This window comes from Protopterus annectens, chromosome 17.part0, assembly GCF_019279795.1.
Source record: "Protopterus annectens isolate FY-2018-M chromosome 17.part0, PAN1.0, whole genome shotgun sequence".
In the NCBI taxonomy this organism is placed as follows: Eukaryota; Metazoa; Chordata; order Ceratodontiformes; family Protopteridae; genus Protopterus; species Protopterus annectens.
The window spans coordinates 17,234,065-17,257,366 of NC_056751.1; the positions used below are offsets into that span (position 1 = coordinate 17,234,065).

Genomic DNA, 23,302 nt, shown 5'->3' on the forward strand with positions numbered 1-23,302 from the left:
GTGGGGAAAAGCATTAGTGTCTACGAATACAAGATATAAAGTTCAATTTCAGTTTACTTCCACCGATTCTATTATTTTCGACCAACAAAAAGAAAAATCAAATAGATGGAAAACGCTCACTTTATTAGCAAACAAACAAAGCTTTCGGGAATGTCCCTTCTTCAGTGTTAAATTAAAATAGTAATAAACCTTAGAATTTATAGTAATTTCAAAAAACCCACCACATGACACAGCCATCCAATGTATAACCTAACATCATTAACATTTCATTAAAAACGCAAATAATTCTAAAAGGTACAGCTTTCATTCTTATAAGTCACATATATACATATATATAAAAAAACACAAAAATGCATATAAAAAAAACATGTTCAACTCTAAAAATTAATAAAATTATTCATTTATATCAATAATATCTATTTTAACATAATACACACAACTAAATTATAAAAATGGTGACAGCAGAAGAATAGCTGCAAGATATTCTTTGCCTACTTATTACAGGTATATCAGACTTATATCCTTCTGTCTGAAATAACTACCTACCTATATTGTTTCTGTGAAATCCAACATCGGTTTTAATGTTATTCTATTATTTAATCCTGGTGTTTTGTCCGCTGCTTATCTTATTATCCACTTGTATTCTGACATTTCTAACTTATTATTCTGATCACCCAGTCGCAAGTTCTTATATATAACTTCTAACACTTTAAATTTAAAGTTATGTCAATTACCTTTATCTAATCTATGTTGTGCTAATGCATTAGATGGAATATTCTGACCTATGTTCAATAATACGGTCTTTTAAACATCTGGAACATTTTCCAACATAGAAACATTGACACTGTGTGCATGTAGCTAAACAAACAACCATGGTTGTTTTACAGGGTGCTGCACATTTTATTTCATATTTTAATTTATTTATTGGGTGTTCAAAATATTTTTTGTCACAGATGTCTGAACAGCTACAATTGTAGCAGGGAACTGTTCCTGTATTATACACCACAGATGTAGTTAAATTCACTTTAAAATCTTTGAAACATAATTTTCTCTTCAGATTGCTCATATTTCTATAAGCAAAATAAGGCTTATTGCCTAACAATACTTGTAATTCAGGTTGAACCATTAAAATATGCCAATTCCTTTTTATAATTGCCTCTACATATTTTGTCAGATTATTATATATGTGGTAACATACCTTACTACAGGACATATTTTCTTATCTTTATCAATAGTATCCACATAACTACTAAAATAAGGAGATGCTTGCTTCATCCTAAGCTCCATTATATTTTTGCTCATTTGTATAATATTCTCCTTATCATACCCTCTATTTTGAAATACCTCAATTAAAATTTCCATTTGTTCTTTACATTTTTCAAAATCTGTGTTCAGCCTACTAATTTTTTTTTAACAACTGGCTTTTGACAATACCTTTAAATACATGTGCTGCATGCATGCTTTTAGCATGTGTATATTTATTCACTTGTACATTCTTTCTATATGCACACATTTCTAATTTATTGTCAAGGCCTTTGTAGATTTCTACATCCAAGAAAAATATTTTATTTCGACAGTAATTGTAGTAAACTTAAGAAAGTTTATGGTGTTATTCAAATACTGAACAAAGGTCATTAATTCTTGTTCATTTCCTTTCCATAGTAAAAAACAATCAACAAAATGTTGATAGAAAAGGATATTATTTTTAAAGGCATTACTAATATCTCATATAATTTGTTCCCATTGATTTAATACTATATTAGCATAGGTGTTGGCCATAGCAGTGCCCATGGCTACACCTGACATTTGTAAATATGGCTTCCTGTTAAATAAAAAAAACGTTTTTTCCAAAACTATTTCTATTATACTACAGACAGTTTCCACCTCTTTCCCTTTCATTTTCACTTCTTCACATAAAAATGCACGAATTGCTTTAACTCCATAATCATTTGGTATTACTGTGATTAGTGAACTTGTATCTAAAGTTAACATCATATATTCTCCATTAGTATTACTTTCATACCATGTACACAATTTTTCAGGAAGTCATTTGTATCTCTAATATAGCTAGGACATAGAGGCAAATATTTATATAAATGTTCCTGAATATAAATGGATATAGGTTCTGTTGACCACCCCCTTCCAGAGACAATAGGTCTCATCGGTGGGGTGGTCATTGAATTGTGCAGCTTCGGTATCCCGTATATTACAGGAATCACTGGAGTTGGCACTGTAAAAAAGTTAAATAACTCCATTGTAATATCTTCTTGTGTTTGCATCTCATATACATACATATTTATTTCATAAATTATCTTTCTCACTTCCTCAAACGTTAATTCTTTAAAAGTACGTTTATCATTTAAAAATTCTCTCATTAAATTATTATTTTCTTCTTTATTAAATATGACCGTTGCCCCTCCTTTATCTGCTTGCTTAATAATAATATCCTCATTAGTACATAACTGCTTACAAGCTAAATACTCATCATACGAAACATTATATTTTTTCACTTTAAATTTCCCAGTATTAACATCTGGATAGAAACTTCTTAAATCATCTTCACATATTATTGAAAAAGCATCCAAAATAGGATAGTTGTATAAATGTACTTTTTTTCTTAAATTTAACTCTTGTATCATTGCATGAGTCTTTGAACAACAGCTTTAGGCATACATTTCGAACAAAAGTTTTTAAATCTGTCAATGCCTCCACTATTGAATCTGAACTACATGGGATAAACTGTAAGTCTTTATTCAATAAACTCTGCATTGCAGTAGTTAAAGTAAGACTCGATAAGTTCAAAAAAGAGTCGTTAGGCTTACCATTTATCTCAGTCCCTGTTTGGAAGCGGGCTGTCATTTTTCCTCTTTCCCGTAAAGGAATTGTTTCTCTGCTGAGAACGCCCTCTCGATTGCGAGCGTTTGTTCAGCTCTACCTTCTCTGGTAGTCTCACTAATATTGGCTGAGGTAACTTTAAAAAAATATCTGCTTGCTTCGTTTTTGGTGTTACGGTTATTTTACTCTTTTCTGCTTGTAAATTTTAAAATTGTATTCTCTCCATTTATACTGATACATAGCTGAAAGAAATGTAAGTGCTGAAGGAGTTAAGGGATGTCATGATGTTATACTAGGTTAAAAGTCTAGTTTTAGAGCATCAACAAGAGTATAATTCCAGAAAGGGGGATGGTGTCGAAAGCCTTGGCGAGGTCAGGATAGGCTGCGTGAACCACCTTACCCTCATCTACGGCTTTGGTGACTGCCTCGTGTGAAGCTCTAAACGAGGTCACAAGGACACAAAATATTTAAAAAAATGTATGATTTGTTAAAAGCTATATCAAAGTTATGCATGCATGAAATTGATAAGAAAATGTATATGGTGGTGTGTGTGTGTGTATATATATATATATATATATATATATATATATATATATATATATATATATATATATATAGAGTATTATTTTTCTTTGTTCTTTGAGACAGATTTGAAAATCTTGGTAGGAAGTCTCCCAGTGCTATTTATGTAATAAACCAGTACCCTGCACATCTTGAAGCATTATTCTTGACTCAAGAACCCTGCACATCTTGAAGCATTATTCTTGACTCAAGACTAAAAGGTAAAACTCATATTTATTTGTGAACGTAACATCTGGTGTCTTAAGACTCCGATATGAATTTTGGTATTGTTGCAGGGCAGTGTGAAATAAAGTTACAAGGGCCCAGCACAGAAAGTTCTTCTGTGAATTCCATGTGGTTTTGTATGGGATAGTCACAGATTCAGAGAACTAACTATGCAGGCTGTGCAAACTGCTGCTATACTAAATGTGGAAAAAGGATTTGTGGAATTTTTTTTTTTTGTAAAGTAATAGTGGGATGACCCCCACAGAAAATAAAGTTTATTAATGTGTGCGTGCCTACAACAAAAAGTAAAAATGAACACAAGGAGATGCCTTGTGTCACGGGCGGTACATTTGAGACATTTAAGACTAAAAGGAGGTAAGAGGCATGATAGATGTTTTGCATTGTTTAATGTACGAGGGAAGACGGAGAGAAAAAAAGTTAACGTTAAATCAAGTTCATGATCCTATAGCATGTTGGGACATAGATATAGATGTGTGTGTGTGTGTGTGTGTGTGTGTGTGTGTGTGTGTGTGTGTGTGTGTTTTGGATAAATCAAGTTCATGAGCCAATAGCATGCTGGGACATAGGTGTGACTGTGTAAAAGTACCCTTAGAGGGTCCAAAAGAGTGGTCAGTTCTAGAGACAGTACTTATCCCACCCCATTAGCCCGATCTCAATGCTAAAGCTGTAAATTCTGAGCTCGTGACAGGACAAAAGTAAGGGGCTGTTGTGTGAAAAGCCTGATTGAAACATTTCCTCTGTCACTGCACAATCCCTACCCTTCCCTCCCTGAATGGTGTGTAAATTAATGTAGTCATTTTTTTTTTCCTCCAGTTACCAGGATCCAGAATCTAAAAGGTAAGTCTTAAGACGGAAAATGGAAACAAAGTTAAACGTGTAAATTAATGTAGCCATTTTTTTTTTCCTCCAGTTACCAGGATCCAGAATCTAAGTCTTGGAAAATGGAAACAAAGTTAAACAATCAGGATCAAATCCCTGTAAATGGAGCACCTGCATATTTCATAAAAATCACAATTATAAAAAAAGTTTTAAGCATTTAAATAAGTGGTTTCAACTTACTAAAAAATGCCCTGGTGATGAATTTCTATTAAATGGAACTTATAAGGATAAATTAGTGAAACTGAAGGGTATTATGGAAAAAACAAAAAAAAAAACAAAGTAAGTGCGGAACAAATGGCAATATTTTATTCTTGGTATACAAAAGCTGTACACCAAAAGTGTTGTACACGGATGTTCCAACAGAATTCTTCTTCTTTCGGCCTTCTGTGTTAGTCTGTACTTCAGAGAAGTAGATACCAAACAGGAGAGGTCCAAGGATGGAACCTTGTGGTACTCCACTTGTCACTGCTTTGAGTCAGATTTGGAGTCTGCAACTTTTACAGTGTGGGTTCCATCAGTGAGCCCGCTGGCAACCCATCTTGTGACGTAGGGATTTATACCTAGTTTAGTGATTTAAGTTATTCCAGAATGGGGGATGGTGTTGAAAGCCTTGGCGAGGTCAGGATAGGCTGTGTGAACCACCTTACCCTCATCTACGGCTTTGGTGACTGCCTCAAAGAAGTCAATCAGGTTCAGGAGGCATGATCTGCCTTTCACAAACCCGAACTGGGTGGGATCCAGAGTTTGGAGATTACCAATGTCTTTGTTTAGGAGTTCCATGATGATACGTTCCATAGCCTTGCAGACCAGGCTTGTCAGGCTAATAGGTCGATAGTTCCCGGGATCAGTGGTGGGAACTCCTTTGTGGAGTGGGATAACTGTTGCTGTGTGCCATTCAGTGGGCACAAAGCCTGATGCGAGGCTATTACTGAACATGGTGCTTAAGTGGGGAGCCAGTTCATTCTGAAGTTAGTGCAAAATGCAGCCTGGGATGTTGTCCGGTCCCATGGATGCTGTGTTTTTGGCTTTAGAGAGTGCAATTTTTACCTGCATAGTTGTGATTACAGGGACTCTGCATTCTTCCTGTACAGATATGGGCCCTTTAGGGGGTGGGGGTAAAGTTAGCACTGAACCTATCTGCCAGGATGTTGGCAAGATCAGTTGGTTATATAATTTTCGTGCCGTTGTGCTGTAACTCAGAGCAGCTCTGGGTGTTGCCATCGAGATTCTTGACATGGCTATAGAATGCTTTGTGGTTGCCCTCAGAATTAGTGGCGATTTTGTCTTCGTAGCTAGCTTTGGAGGATCTTATACGGGATCTCAGCTTCTTACGGAGGCTGACCAGGGAGCTCCTCCACTCATGGGATTTTACTCTTTTGCAACAGTTTCTTCCTTCTGTTATACAGTTTGTTTATGGCAGGGGACCACCAGATTGGCTTCCTTTTTTTTGGAGGATAGCGTATTGGTTCTGTTTGGGATACCACGATCCATGCACTAGTGTAAGTGCTTATAGAGTGCATTTGTGTAGGATTCAGCAGTTGTAACTGCATTGTCCATCTGCATGGGTGTCATGAAGTTCACCACTTCGGTCTTATGAATCACGAAGTTGGCTTTGGAGAAAATTTTTACCGTGGTTTCCTTAATGGGGGGTGGGGGCAGGATGTGGATATAAAGGGCGATTAGCTTATAATTTGGCAGATCAAGCTGCTAAGCGAGTTGTAAAAGAACTTTGGGCAAATTTTCATGTAATGTTATTGCAAGACTAACAGTGATGATGTATTTGATTTTAAGGGTTTCAGCTTTTCAAACTGAAGCATCACAGGGAAAAGTTCAGAGATGGCTTCAAGACGAATGCCGTAAATCCGACGCTGGGTTATGGCAACATCCGGATGGCTGACTGGTGGCGCCTGCCTCCTTGATACTTTACCTGGTAAGGGCATATCATTTACCAGCCAGTGCAGGTAAGACAGCTTTATTTAATCAAATTACCCGAAGTTGGTATGCCTCTCATGCCTCCTCTTTGATACTTCAGTGTGTTGATTGTACAGAGTGCTTAAAACATATAAAGTTAGCAAAAACACAAATGTTAAAGCTTCATGCTTACCACTACCACCTTGGGGACCTTTTGTTAATGTGCAGCTGCACTTTGTCCAGATGCCAAAGGTCCGTAATTTACAATTTCTTCTTGTGATAGTATGCATGTTTTCTGCATGGGTGGAAGCTTACCCAGCTCATAAAGCAGAATTTATACATAGATTTGCCTTGCACTATCAATAGTGACCGGGGAACTGATTTTAACAATTCCCTGACTAAAGAGCTATGCAAGACTTTTAATACCAAGCAGAGTCTTCACTGTCCCAACCATCCGCAGTCATCTGGATTAGTAAAGAGGGTTAATAGGACCCTTTAAGATTTCAAAGATTTGTGCCGAAACAAACCTTAAATGGCCAGAGGCACTGCCCTTAGCACTAATGAGTATGAGCAGTACATTAACTACTACAAGGAGATTGAACCCCTATGAGATATTAATGGGGAGGGCCCATGGCCCTTCCAGCTACTCCCTCAGTATCAAATGAAAAAATTAACTAATGATGTTAGATTGTCTTACTGCACAAAACGTATTCATTTCTTGCAGCAGTATCACAGAACTGTACAAGAAGCTCTTACTTAACCTCCTGATCAGCCCTGTCACCAACTGCGGCCCAGTGAGAACTAAGAGAAAGTGAAAAGGTCCTGCTTATCACCTCTACTGCAATCTACTGTGCAGTAATACCAACTTAAATAAATGTGTCACATTGCAGGAAAAAAACTGTCGTGTGGAAGCCCCAGACGAATCATCTTTGCCAGCAAAGAAAAATCGAACTGTGAAGAACAAATCACAAGGTAGTGGAAACCAATTTACATGCACATCAAATAACCAAAGTCTGAGGCATTCACAGCCATCTGGAGAGGAAGAAACATGACCTAAATGATGAAGAGGGCAACAAGACACAGACAGGACACAAGAAGCATGTCACAAAGTAATAGAAACAAGGCTGGTAGATAGGAGTCCTGCCATCTACCTACTCTACCTGGTCTCCTAAGGAGCTTTATATGGTGAGAGTTAACAGGTCTACCCTTTTTCTTACAATGGAAATAGTAACAGCAATGCCTTAGTTGCAAAATGGACAAAGCAACAGACAGCAAAAGGGGAGTTTTTTTGATATTTTATTTAACTGTTTAAATTAAGTGACTGGCTGGAGTTCTGGTTAAAAAAGGTCTGGCAAAGACGCATACAACACTGTTACATTACTAAGAGAACTGATAAAAACAAGAGTAGATGATTAAATGATAAATATGAGTTTATTAATATGAAAGAGTAAATATTTCTTTCAGTACAACAAATGTTAAGTGACAGAACATTCACTTATGGAATACAAATTCAAATGCAAGTACAACATCTTAATGGTAAGATCTCTGCCCTCTAGCTCCACAGTCCAGGGTTTAATTACGACCTCTAGACAATGTATGCAGAGGTTCGCATGTTCTCCCTGCACCTACTTGGTTCTCAAATTTCTTCCAACCTCCCCAATATATACTGGCTGATTCACTACAGTAGATTATCCATATACATGTTATATTCTCCTCTGTACTTTTGTCCAGGGCCACGGCTGAAAACAGTTTGAGAAGGACCAGTTCACTTATCTAATTAAACAAATATATAAAGTATATGGGCTTAATAGGATAGCAAGCATCATCTGCTGCCTTCGAAACATATGCATTTATATGTTTATGATAAAAAAATTATTTTCTTTAAACAAAATAAGACTTTCTTCATTCCTGACATTTGCTGGCAGACTATTTCTGCTCTTTTCCTAATCGCCAAAAAAAAAAAAAGTGTAAATTGAGGACAGAAAGGTACAGCAGAAGAAAAATGTTCATTAAATAGGAAGGGGTGAATTAGCTGGCTATTTTTTCAATATATGCAAGGACTGCAATGGATTAGAATTAATTAATAATTGTATCTGTGGTTTGGACATACGAGACTCACGTTATGATAACACAGGATTAAGGGTGGGTGGAATAATGATAACCAATTTACATATCAAAAAACAAAGATCTTTCAAATACAAGTCAGTCATGAATTTGTGGTTGCTGTTGTCCATAGACTGGAATGATAGCATGCAACATGCAGATTTTATTTTCCAGTTAGGCTGGGATCATCAGCGTTGAAGAAAGCATCACAACAGTCAACATCAAAGGGTAAAGATGCCCTTCATTGCAGCAATCGTAATCACAGGTATATATATATTTTTAAATGACAATCATCTCTTCCAATATGAATCTTAAGCCCGAGGCCAGACGTAATCCTTTAACGTACCTGCCAAAACTTGAGAAGAACGGTCATGTTAATGCAACAGAGGCAAGGTCTGGAGGACTTACAAATCTGGTTTAAATACAAAAGCTGCTTCTGTGACTCCAATGCTACCCAGAAAGGCATATAGTGCATGGAACTGGTGTGGAGGGAGGAGAGAAGTGACATGGCTTTGGTGACTCATCTCCTTGAGGTGGGGTAGATAAGGAAACACATGCTTGGTGGGCACATGTGCTTATGGGTAAATCCCTGGCGGAGACCCCATTGGAACAATGGCTTGAAAGGGGTTCCACTCTGTACAGCAATCTCCATTTAAATGGTTTGAACTTTCAAAATGTCAATCTTATGGTCTCAACCATAAGAAAGTCAATGTTTTGAAAGTTCGAAATTTAGAAGTACACCCAATTGCAGGGTATGTTTGTTTTAAAATGAATGCAGCACAATATTAGTTTTAGATCACAACAAAAACAACTCCACTGCTGAATTTTTTAGTGGAACACTCTGTCCCCTTACCCCCAGGAAAACAGGCTTCTCCACGTCAGTTACAAAACAGATCACTGGCAGGAGTACATTTGAGCAGATGGGTTTCAGCAAGGTCTGGGACATGGAAGTTGGCAAGGCATGATCCACAACTGAGTACTTACATGGACTGTTCGTATTTTGATTATTCAACTGTCTAGTATGAATGGCTCTCCCTCCAATTCTTGCTTTCATTCTACATCGGGTAATTCAGTCATCTGGCATTTTAACTAGCTACTTAGGTAGTTTAATTACCCAGAGATATAGATATCTGCAGCAATTTTCTTCAAACATAAATTTGTCGAGGTGGGGGGGGGGGCATTGTCTGAGTGGCAGGGAAGAACATGTCAAAAGGAAACAGGCAATGGACAGGGGCTAGGCTGTGGAACTGCAAGAAGACGTAAGGTAGGTAGGGAGGTGAGGTAACCTAGATGGGAGGGCTAAGGGGCTTTGAAAGGCAAGTGGAAGCAACTATACCCCCCTTCGTTACAAAAAGGCCAGCAAGAAATCCACCCCATCACATGGAATCCACAGGACAGCAATACAGGACCCCAAAAGGTCTCAGTGTGGAATGGGTCTGGCAGTTCATGGGAACCATTTACATTTTATTACTCAAGTGATTGCTATGAATGCCACTCCATATCTTGACATCTGTACCCATTTTGTAACTTGGTCAACCAACATGCTAACTAGGTACAAACAGACATGACTGACAACTATTTTTAAATTTGGGAGGGTAAAAGCATGCTTTTCCTGCCTCTAAGTACAGCACAAAACTGTATTCATTTTCAGACTCCTCATTACACTACATATACACGTGTGCACACACACACACACACACACACACACACACACACACACACACATTTTACTTGTATATCTCAACGCAATATATAAGCTATTCCACATACCACAATAAATAAATAGGACAAATAGGTCAAATTAATTGACAAGGCGTCATACTAACAGCTCTCAACCCCTTAACACAAACAAATCATGAAAAAAAGTAAAATCAGGGCTACATTAAGATATTATACTTGTTTCAGAAACATTTCTCTCAAATACTATGATTTATGTATTCAGCACTACACAATTTTGGCCCTCAGAATTAAGCTTATTCCTCTTAAATTTTCCAAATTTTTTCATCAAGTCAAACTTACTTAAGGTTTCATTTCATGTATCCTCTCAAATATCATAACTTATATCCAGCTCTACACATTCTGGCCCCCAGAATTAACCTTATTCCTCCTAAATTTTCCAATTTTCACCATACAGTCAAACTTGCTATTATGTTTGTAATCTAATTTATTTTGATTTAGTCCTGTAAGATTAACATTTTCTTTATCATTAAAGATACACGGGTTATTAAATAACTAAAGTAAGGATATACATGGATTCCTTGGCCTTTACTGTGTGGGATGTATTATCTGAAAACATGCTATTCAAATAAACAAAGTACTCTTCTTTCGGACCCTCAGCTGTAACTTTAATACTGTCGGTATGCGGACAGCAAAATTTTAAGACAAAACAGAAACATCTATGAATATCAGATTCAAGCGATATGGAGCCACTGATAGGGCACATTTTGTACTCGCTGACATACTTCTCAACTGCCTCTGATTTTCAGGGACGTCCCTGCTTTTGACACAAATCTTAGGTCTGCCCCTCTTAATCCCTAATAAAATTTGTGACATCTGGAAAAAAGTTAGTCAGTGACACAATAAATAGAGTTACAGACTTTTTTACATCAGAAAATGTATATTAATTCACATTATCTTATTCTCAAGTTAATAGTACTAGTTTAAAGGTAGCCCCTGATTATTTCTGGGATTCGTCCATGATTCTGTTGAGATTTGCACCTGGCTGGTTGAGAGCTATGTTTGCTGGGGACTTGAGCACTCGTCTTAAAAACAAACAGAAAATCCGGATACGTGTAAAATAAACATTTATCAATCAGCCTCTCAGTAAACAAATCAGCTCAGCGACCAACCAGCCAAAACACAAGCCCTTCAAAGTAAGTCAAAAGAAAATAACTGGTTACTGGCTCTGCTCTTTGCACGTTCCTTCATACTTAATACAGTTCCTTGAAAACCCAGAGTCGTACTTACCATTCCCAGCTTCAGCAGTAAGAGGAACAATACACACAGACAGCACCAATACGGACAAGGCAGAGCAAGTAAAAACCAGGCAATAAATGCCTGCCTGCGGGACACCTCCAGAGCCAAGAGGCATTTGGTCCGCCTTGTCTGATGCCCGGGAATCCGATAACTGTTTTCTGCTGCAGCTGTTATCCTCGGATGTTGTTTCCTTCGACTGGTGCAATAAACCTCCTTTCCATACTTCTCTCCTTCTCATATTCTTTCTACTTCCGTTCCCGCCCACATCGCTGGTTGTCACATACAAGGAGGAGGAGCAAACTGTGGTGGGTAAAACAAAACTATGAACCCATATACACTCATTAGGGAAACAATCATCTGTCGTGTGGTCCGGAAGTGTCCTTATTTTTCTGTGGTGAAGTAGCAGTTTGTTTAGTGCAGCACGAGAAATTAAAAGACTTCAGATATACAAATGAAGAATGCACGGTTTCACAACTGTAAATAATGTGTGCGTGTTTCGGCTTTTCCCGGTTAGGGGTCGCCACAGCGGAGCTCCGGTCCGCTAATGATTGGCAGTTGATTTTTTTTTTACGTGCCGAGTTGCCGGACCTGGCGCACAACCTTCAACGAAGGTACGCCCATTCACGCATGTCTCCACACAGAAGACGCTCTAGCTGAGAATCGAACGGGACAACGTCTTGCTGACAGGCGACAACGCTACCACTGAATCCGATTGTAATTCTCCAAAACTGACATTTCTCTAATTCTGTATAACCCTTCTGTTTTTTAAAAAAAATATGGTTACTCATTCATTTATATTACTATTTCTTTTAAATGCAAGCAGCTTTTCCAAAGGCTATAAAGCATAGCTCTCAACCTTCCATCTCCAGAACGTGGATCGCTACCTCACGTAATTGCCAACTTTTGAAATGTCCAAAGTGGGGACATTTTTTGTAGAACTGTGAGATTTTTCAGGACAAATCATACCGAAGGCAGTGCAAAACAGAGTAATTCACTTTTTTGCCAAAATAAAAGAATTTGAGTTGCTTGTGATTGTTTCATATAACATTTAGGTGTTTCAGAAAAAAAAAAAATAATAATTGTTTTATGCAACTATTACAGAAAACTTCGGAAATATTTGCTGTATTAAAACCTCAGGACATTTGCCATTTTTTTTTTTACAGGACACAACTGGCCAGTTATGGATTGTCCTGCTGGGATTTGTATTAGAACATTACCCCCCCCCCCCGCGCGATTTTTGCGCAGGAATAAGTGTGGCCAAAATGATTGACAAGGCAAGCCCATGTGATGTTGCATGGAAAACACAGCTGAGTGACAAGCCATGCTGATTATTCAGTGACATGCTGAATATTCATTGATGCTGCGGTGGTACGGCGGTAGTGTTGTTACCTCACAGCAAGAGGTTCTCCCGTTCGATTCTCGGCTGGGCTTGGGAGTGCCTTCTGTGTGGAGTCTGCATGTCCTCCCCGTGGTTGGGTAGCATTTGAAAGACATGCGTGCGTAAATGGGCATGCCTTTGTTGAAGGTTGGGCTTCGAGCTGGCACCTCGGCGTTTCGTAAAAATCTACTGCCAATCATTAGCAGACCGGAGTTCCGCTGTGGCGACCCCTTACTGGGAAAAGCCGAAAGACAAAGAACAACAACATGGTGAATATTCATTGTGAATATTCATTCTCTGACCGTTTTTAACAGAGGTTTCATGTTTTTTTTATGGTATTTTTAATTATAATTTTGTGCAGTAATTGCTTTTGCAGGGGTGGCAAGCCCTCCTGCATCCCCCATATGACTGCTCTCCATACAAACTAAACAGCCAGAGTGTTAAGCAGAATATCATTTTACAAGGGCATTTTCAAACAAAACATTAACAACTCAATTTCGTTTTTAATAAGGAAATTAAAAACTACAGCAAAAACGATACATGGGCTCCGTCTTGCAGGATTATTTCAAAAGGTAACCCCCCCTCCTCAACACCCACGGACTATTAAACAAGATTAAACATTACATTAAAACAAGCAATTGGTCAAAATGCGTTACTTTTGTAAAGTTATCACTCTTTTTTCAATAAAACCTTAGTTATCTAATAGCAATATCTGACATGCTGTATACAGTGGTTACCTCAGAGTCAGCAGTGTAGCCCACCCAGGAAGTTTTAAGTTTTTCAAAGGAAATACCAAACTTCTCTGTGCGACCTCAGGCATAAAGCCCTAGGATACTTTGTGTGCACAGCAGGGAGCCTGAAAAACTAGCAGGTCTTAATTGCGACATTCAGAAAAGTAACAAAAGCATTTCAAATGTCAACACCGAACTACTGTCAAATCCATCCTATTTAAGTTAATTACCTTTATAAACCAACTAAAAAGACAAATACCTGATCTTAAGAAATTATCATGTTACCTTGTGAAATTTCACAAAGCAGGAAACACGCATTTAACAGTATTTCGTTCATTTAAAAATTCGTATGAAATAAGTATACATAAATTCACTGTAATTATAAATTAAAAGCAACTCACCCCAAATCAGAGGGATGAAAAATCAACATGTAACTGATATGAGTTTTTACTGGGTAAATTATTTAGTCTAAGATTTAATATATAAGGGAAAAAAGGCTTTGTATTGAAATAATTACAATGTTTAGCATACTGATTTTTCTGACGATGGTCTTCCGATGTTTATTCAAAGCACTTCTAAAAGTAAACATTATGCACAGAGTGCTGGACGGGGTTTGGGCAGTCCTTGCTACTGCGCATCTGGTGGGGTAATGTTCTAATGCAAAACCTTGTCCTGCACAAAGAAGGACAGTTGGTAACCGTACTCATAATGTGGAGCACTTATTATTATTAGTATTTATTATATGACATTTGTTGACTAGGTTAGTCCGACTGAGCCATAGCCCTTTTTCAGCTAAGGCCCGAGGAGAAAAGCTCCACAAGTATTACAAACATATAGTGTAGTAGATACAATGATTCAGTGAGATATACAAAGCTATCATAATGAAAACATACATTATTTACACATCTGAAATTATATACAAACTTGTGCCTCTAAATCAGGCAGTACAATCTCTGTAGCTGTGTGTCAAGTACAAGTGTGAGAAATGCCCTTACAAGAATAAGAATGGTTAGTATTTGTTTACTTAAGTAGAACTCAGAGAGGTGTAAGTTGCAGGTTATGTTAGTTGAGTAGTAGGAGATAGTTGGAATACAGTCAGAGAGTAGGCCTGAGAGCTAGTAAGGGGGATAGGTGAAAGAAAGGATGAGAGTTTAAGGTGGAACAGTCATGGAGAGTAATTACACCGACAGATCCCAGTACTGTTAAGAAAGCTTTTGATAGCAGTCTTGAATTTTTGTGGGTGATTAAGATTCCTGATATCTAGTAACTTACTAACAGCTTACTCACAGTTTCAACTAGGAATCGCACAGATGTTTAAAAATGTGTTACTTTATACTTTTTAAAAAGTTGTTTTGATGAATTAATATGATACAGTGTTTACCATGAATATCAGGTAAAACAAATCTTAATGAATATATGACAGACACTTTCAATCTGGAACAAAGAGTAACATGAACTTTTTATTATTTTTAGAATGCCTTTTATTGAAATTGGCTTTGTGGCTCTGCCCTTCTGTGGTTTTGTCTCACTAAGCCAATTTCATTAAAAAGTATTCTAAGAATGACACAGGGTAATATTTTAGTCTTTAAGCAAAAATATTGTCCGTCTGTCATTAGTAAGATAGTGTACACACACACAAACACACACACACACACACCCCATCCATTCTGCTGAATATTTGCATACTTGAGCTGCAACAACTTTATTACAAGCTGAGATAAGTACAAACTTGCAGTGTTAAAAGATGGCACTGCATTTTTTCTGTTTTATTGTTTCATTGAATATTGTGTTCAAAATAGTACTGCATTTATCTGCTTATTTGTTTGTTCACTGAAAATTGTGAGGTCTCTCTGTGTCTGCAGTTACTTTTCCCCAACCAACCTCCCTGTTCTTGTTTTGGTATTAATCTTGGTGGCTTTGGAATTGACCACCCCTCCTGTAAATTTGTGTTTGAATACTCCTCCTGGGCCCATCTCATTTGCTCACTCAAACGAGTACAGTGAGATCATATTTTGATTTCAAACACTCCTACCATTCCCTTCTGTTCAGCCCTATCCCAGCTCTATCCTAGTCTAGTCTCATTAGCTCATCCTGCCTAATACAGAGAGAACATCTGCGTAGGCATACCCACTTAGGTCCTGAACTTGTCTGATTGAAGACTGCTGGAACAGGGCTCAGTTCTGAGGTTTTTTACTGGTTAATTGGGTAATTTGTTTAAATCAGTTTGCTTGTTTTCCATTGTTATATAAAAAAATTGCACTTTACCTGCTTTTACTGTATTTGTGTTTCTTCCTTTATTACCTTATTTTGCTTGTGTCTCTTCTTAAAAGTACTCAGTTGTGTTTATTCTGCTGCATTTATTACTGCTTGGTAGTAGCCTGATTAAATTGTAACTGTTATTCTAAGTCTTTTGGTTAAAGCACTTGGGCTTCAGACCAGTTGTTTTACACTAAGAAGGTTTGTGGTCTGCACTGTTGTGACAGGACAGGTAGCGTACATCCTTCTAAGTTGGGAATTGCTGATTGAAAGCTCAGTGTCTGTTATTCTAAAAGTGTATTAATTCTGGTTAAGCACTTGGGCTCCAGGCCAGTTATTTTACATTAAGAAGGTTTGTGTTCTGCACTCTTGTGGGAGGTGAGGCTAGTTTCTGCCCTTCTGAGGTGGGAATTTCTAGCCAAAGGTTTACTGTGCCTGCTTATTTGAACAGTTTTTCTGATATTGATACACCTTGTTTGTTGTAGCATAGACTAGATTCAGGCCTGTTGAATCTAGCTTTGTTTGTATAACTTGAGCACTAATCCAGGCCATCTTTTTTGGAGAAGGTTCCCCTGCACCCTAGTGGCAGGAGTGTGTGGTTAGAACTTGCCTGGTTGAAGACTGCTAGAACAGGGCTCAGTTTTGAGTTTTTTACTGGTTAATTGGGTAATTTGTTTAAATCAGTTTGCTCGTTTTCTATTGTTATAAAAAGTTGCACTTTATTCATCTGCTCTTACTGTAATTGTGTTTCTTCCCACTTTATTACCTTATTTTGCTTGCGTTTCTTCTTAAAAGTACTCAATTATATTATTCTGCTGCAGTTATTAATGCTTGGTAGTAGCCTGATTCAATTGTAACTGTTATTCTAAGCCTTTTGGTTTAAGCACTTGGGCTTCAGATCAGTTGTTTTACATTAAGAAGGTTTGTGGACTGCATTGTTGTGGCAGGACAGGTAGCTTACATCCTTCTAAGCTGGGAATTGCTGATTGAAGGCTCACTGTCTGTTATTCTAAAAGTGCATTAGTTCTAGTTTAAGCAGTTGGGCTTCAGGCCAGTTATTTTACATTAAGAAGGTTTGTGGTCCGCACTCTTGTGGGAGGAGAGGCTAGATCCTGCCCTTCTGAGCTGGGAATTTCTGGTTAAAGGCTTATTGTGCCTGCTTATTTGAACTGTTTCTTTCTGAAATTTGTGTGCCTTGTTTGCTGTAGCCCCGAAGTTAGTAGTTTATTGGCCATTTTGGGCTAATTTCTATCTCTTTCATTTCCCTGCTATAAAAACCGCATTTGCGCGTTTTTTTGTGCTTGTATTTAGCTCAGCAAGTGCCTGCCAGGTGTCCTGCAGAGTTCTACAGCAGCAGAGAGATAAAAGAGATAATTTGGAGTGATTAAGTATCATTCTTCTGCATTTTCTTTCTGTCTTTAACTAATTCTGCCTAAAACACCATTGTTTAGCGTTTCTGTGATTTAAAAAGCTTGTTTCTGCTTCATATTGTACTTATTTGCTGCCTGCACTTGAACTAAGTCATTTTTTGTGTTTAAATAATCTGTTTAACTGTTGTAGGCTACACACTAAAGTGCAATAGCCATTTCTGTGCATTTAAAGTGTTTTTTTATTCTATCTGCTTTATTTTCTGAAAAAAAATATACTTGTTTCCCACCTTTCTGAACTAGTATAGTCCAGTTTTCAGGTTATTGCTGAATTCAGGGCTGTGTTACAAGTTTCTGTGTTACCCATACCTTACTTGGATAGAAGGAAGTTTCTCTGTTCACCAGTGAGAGAGGGGAGCTTTGAGCAGCCTATCTGTCCCTGGAGGAGCAGTTTCAGCCCAGAAGTTAGTAGTTTATTGGCCATTTTGGGCTAATTTCTATCTCTTTCATTTCCCTGCTATAAAAACCGCATTTTCGCAGTTTTGCGTGCCAGGCAACTCCAGTTAGCTAGGGTTAAACTATTCCCGGCTCCATGAAGTGTACTCTTCAATTTTTCCCTTGGAACTAGACAGACTTTCAACTTAAGCACTCAAACCATTCATTTCACAGCCCAGCACTTACTCAAAACTCATAGCAAGCACTAATTAACCATAGCACTAGACCCCCTATACTGTTCAGAAGGACAAGGCTCTCTATTTGTCCCTACCAGCCAATCAGTAAAACAGCTCACTTTACCTGTTCAGGCATGTCCAAAGGGCAGTTTCAGGTGTACTCTCCAGTCCAACTGGTGAATCTGGACATTTTGAGGCAATGCTACAACTTCCTCATGTACACAGACAACCCTCTCCTCCTACCACCAAACACTAATATATGTGAGAGATGCAATTGTACAGCCAAACTGGAGGCAAAACTATCACAACCCAAGACTGGAACTGACAGTCAAGAGAAGAAGGAAAATACTTGCAACACACTGCCAGTCCCACATAGACCTACTAAACCAACACCGGCAAATAACACACATAAATACACAAAAACATACTCAGAGGTTCTAAATAAAAATCTGCAAAAGCAACAGAGACCTCCAAAGCAGACACCCAAGCAACCTCCACACCCCATCACAAACCATGAAACACATACTTCACATAATCAGTGTGCCATGCAATCACAGCCCTTAAGGCAAAATAACATACCCAACACACTAGTAATAGGCGACTCTATAGTCAGGCACACTGATGTCCCACTAACTAGGTTGGGCAAGGAGAAGGTTACAGTTAGCTGCCTGTCAGGTGCCAGGATCTGCCACATAACACAAGCACTCAGGTCACTCCAGAACAAGTACAAATATGACTCTGTCATTGTCCATGTTGGTGTGAATGATCTGAGATGTACCTCCCTGGACTACATGAAAAGAGACATGGAAGAGCTCTCTGATCACGTAGCCCAAGCTGATATGACTCTGACCCTGAGTAGCATCCTGCCCTCACCAAGAATGATGCCACAGTATAAAGAAAAAAAATGATCAATTTCAACAATTAGCTAAGTTTCTGGTGTCATTCAAAGGGGATCCAGTATCTGTCTGCCTGGGATGACATGCTCGACAAGCCACGTTGCTTCGCAAGAGATGGCTTGCACCTCTCACCCTTAGGCTTTCGAATACTGGCCAAGGCTTTTGCCGCCCCCATAGTGCCTTTTTTAGGCAAGGCTCAAAAGACAAACTCACCACCGTAAATAGCACAAGTAACCAAAAACTAAGGGTAATGCTACTCAACTCCAGAAGTCTAAACCTCAAAATGCATGCACTCGAGGCACTCCTCAGTATGGAGAACATCGATATCTGTGCAGTAACAGAAACCTGGTTTAAGGCTCCAGAGAGCACCCCAGCACTACCAGGCTATAACTCATACCATACTTTTCGGCCATAGAACCCGGACCAAAACGCAAAAGGCGGGGGTGTATCCATATTCATCAAGTATACCCACATCTCCAGGTTAGTGACACAGCACAATTCCTCAGAGATCATCCATGTGAAACTAACAATGGGCAAAACTGCAATTCAAATTGTAGCTTGCTAAATATCACCCACCAGGACCCCCATTCCGCATTTCTGGAGACACTGGAAAATATGAAGGTCCTACCAAATGTCCTAAGATTGGGTGATTTCAATTACCCAAACATTAACTGGGAGAACTATTCAAGTACTAACTCTCTTGCCCAATGCTTCCTAGAATTTATAAACTCGAATTCCTTGGATCAACTGGTCAACACCCCCACCACGGTGACAACATATTGGACCTGGTCATCACCAACATGGGCAACTGGTGTTCTACACCAGAAGTCAACCCCTCGCTGGTTAGATCAGACCATAGACTAATCACTCTGGATATCCACATTCCGCCCCTACCCCCAGTCAAGGAACCACCATGAAAAACTTTTCAAAAGCAAACTTCATGTTACTTAAGACCAAGGTGGAAAGGTTCACAGCCCCATGCTAAAGGACAACGCTGTCCAAGCTGCTGAATCCTGTACAAAGGCACTCTATGAGCACCTGCAAGAATGCATGGATCGTGGTATCCCAAGCAAAACCAAGACTCACTCCTCCAAGAAAAGGAAACCAGTCTGGTGGACCCCTGCCATAAACAATCTATACAATAGAAGGAGGAAACTAGTACAGAAAAGAGTAAAATCCCAAGAAGGAAAGACATCCCTGATCAGTATCAGCAAGAAACTACGATCCCTCATAAAATCATCCAAGGCTAGCCTCAAAAGAAATATTGCCAAGGACTCCAAAGATAACCACAAAGCGTTCTTTAGCTATGTCAAGAACCTAAGTGGAAACTCTCAGACCTGCTCTGAGTTAGTGCAGAATGACACAACATACACTGACCCGACTGATATTGCCAACATTCTGGCAGACAGGTTTTAGTGCAAACTTCACCCCCCTCTCACCCCCTAAAGGGCCCATAACCATACCAGAAGAATGTAGAGCCCCGACAATCACTGACACACAGGTTAAAACAGCCCTATCCAAAGCCAAAAACACAGCTTCAGTGGGACCGGACAGTGTCCCAGCCTGTGTCTTACACGAACTCCAAAATGAACTAACCAATCACCTAAACACACTGTTCAAACTCAGCCTCTCTACAGGCTACGTACCCATAGAGTGGCGCACAGCAACAGTTATCCTGCTCCACAAAGGTGGAGTCACAACAGACCCTGGGAACTATCGCCCTATAAGCCTGACTAGCCTGGTTTGCAAGGCTATGGAGCGCATCATGATGGGACTCAACGGAGACATTGGGAACCTCCAAACATTGGACCCTATCCAGTTTGGCTTTGTTAAGGGCAGATCATGCCTCCTAAACCTGGTGGACTTCTTTGAGACAGTTACCAAGGCTTTAGACTAGGGAAAGGAGGTCCACACAGCCTACCTAGAACTTGCAAAGGCTTTCGACACCATTCCCCATTCTGGTATTACAGACAGCCTGAATATAAACCCCTACGTCACAAGATGGCTTGCCAATTGGCTCATGGATAGAACCCACACAGTGAGAGTTGCAGGCTCTAGGTCCGACTCCAAACCAGTTACAAGTGGCATCCCCCAGGTCTCAGTCCTGGGACCCCTCCTGTTCAGTATATACTTCTCAGAGGTGCAGGCAAGCACAGGAGGACTATGGCTGACCAAGTTCACAGATGACTGTAAACTGGCGGCCATAATTGACTCTCCGGCTGATACAGACATCCTCCAGAAGGGTCTCACTGAGACGGATACCTGGTGTTAAAATCATGGCCTCAAGCTAAATGCCAAAAGTGCATAGTCATCATCTTTGGAAAAAACAAAGTACCCATGAACTACCACATACCTGGTAGTCCCCTAAATACAGAAAATGAAATAAGGGATCTGGGGACCCAAGTAGATGGTAATCTCTCCTATGATAATCATATTGCCAAGGTGGTTAGAAAATCCTTCTATGTGGCCCACCTAATCACAAAAGGGTTTGCATCTAGAACAAAAAAGGTTATTGTGCCCCTCTACTCATCACTCATCAGACCCATCATAGAGTACAACGCCCCATTTGGGATGTACCTTACAAGACACCTGCAACAGTTGGAAAGACCACAGAAGTACCTCACCAAGAGGATTACTGGCCTCAGACAGATGTCCTATGCAGCCCGACTGAAGAAACTCCAGCTGTACTCAGTTGCATACCGCTTACTCAGAGGTGATCTCTGCCTGACATACAAGGCCATGTCCAACTCAGAACTGATGGACATGCTCCACCTAAAAAAAAACAAATCCCTGAGAGCCACACATTCTAGGGATCTAAACCTCACCATAACAATAAATAGGACTAGCTGGAGGGATAGATTCCTGTCCCAGAGACTCCCCATGCTTTGGAACAGGATTCCAATCTACATTAGGCAGAGCCCCTCACTGACACTCCCCTCCCATCTTTCCAATACCCCTCCCAAACCCCTCCCATCTTTCTAATAACCAACCACAGCACTAATCCAACACTACCTCCTCCATCTTCCCACTACTGTCACACCTCCTCAACTAACATGTACAAGCATACCTTACCTATGCTCACTGCATGCACTCTCATTGCATATCTTACATCCTACCAAAGCTCCATCATTCCCCCACTCAACCACTACCACTGTACTCCTATTCACACCACCACTCATGTCTCACCCTCCCTCAGCTCCCCTCCCACCAACTCAAGAACCTTCCCTATGCACCCCCCACAAATTCTACCAACTATATTACTCAAACATAAAGCATCCCTACAACTTAACATATTAACCCTCCCACCATACCTATTACCCACAGAGCACATTCATAAAGTTTCCCTTATAAACAAACACATTCAAAAACTGAGAAAACTAATAACCTCATGAATATCAAAACTAGCCCTAAGTGGAGACATCCACCCCAAACCTGGCCCTACCATCTCCAACCCCAATCCTCATAATCAGGCAAGAAACCACAACTTTTCCCATATTACAGCCAATAGAAAGCCAAGTGACTTCCTTCTACTAAGCCTAAATATTAGAAGTATATCCAACAAAGTCCATGAACTCCATGCTACCATAGACTTGTACTCCCCAGATATAGTCATCCTGACAGAAACCTGGCTAAAACCTTACATTACCAGTGAGCAAATACTCCCTACAGGTTATGGTATACTAAGAGTAGACCGGCTAAACAAGAAAGGAGGCGGTGTAGCTATAATATTTAAACAGCATCTAAACATCCAGATCTTAAAATCATCAGCTCCACAAATAGGCAATGAAGAAATAATATATACCAGCCTCAAAATAAATCAAAACAAAACCATCAACATAATTGGATGTTACTTTCCACCTGGCCAAAACATCCCTCCACTAGAAAACCTCCTCAGCTGGTCTACCCACCATCTCCCCCAAGAAACTATCATTTTAGGTGATTTCAATATTGACTGGCAATCCTGTTCTGGCAACCATCCAGCCCATCATGTAAACCTTCATGGCTTCACCCAACTAGTCCAGTCACCAACCAGGATAAATAAAAACTCCAGCAAGCACACTACCCTGGATTGGATACTAGTCAACAAGAGCCCCCAGTCATATATAACAGGCTGCTTATCAGATAGCTTCAGTGATCACTCCCCAACATTCCTACTCAAAAAATACCTGTACCAAGCTAAACCTGTCATCTACCATCAAATATGTAAAAAACTAAACTTTAACCCACTCACATTCATCTCATCCCTTAAAAAATGTAACTTGCATCCTCTAAAGTACCTCAGTCTTGATGAGACAGTTCAGTTTTTTAATACTACCTTCCTGAGCATCCTTAATTACCATGCCCCCATAAGACTTTTCAGAATCAAAGCACAACCCTCCCCATGGCTACAGAAAACCACAAAGTCAGAAATGAAAAACAGGGATAAAGCCTGGGAGCACTGGCGCAAAACCAAAACCCCCTCAACTAGACAGAAATTCCTAGACCTACGCAA

The 23,302-nt window shown here is 39.4% G+C and overlaps 1 protein-coding gene across 1 annotated transcript in view; it reads right to left on the reverse strand.

The window, feature by feature from the left end:
* HGSNAT (heparan-alpha-glucosaminide N-acetyltransferase) overlaps positions 1-11,795 on the reverse strand; it is a gene marked incomplete in the record, with an annotated part of 974,112 nt that extends 962,317 nt beyond the window's left edge. Inside the window, 1 exon segment of the mRNA XM_044059525.1 lies at positions 11,503-11,795. Within this exon segment, the coding sequence (XP_043915460.1) occupies positions 11,503-11,749 (247 nt within the window).
* Between the last annotated feature and the right edge of the window lie 11,507 nt (positions 11,796-23,302).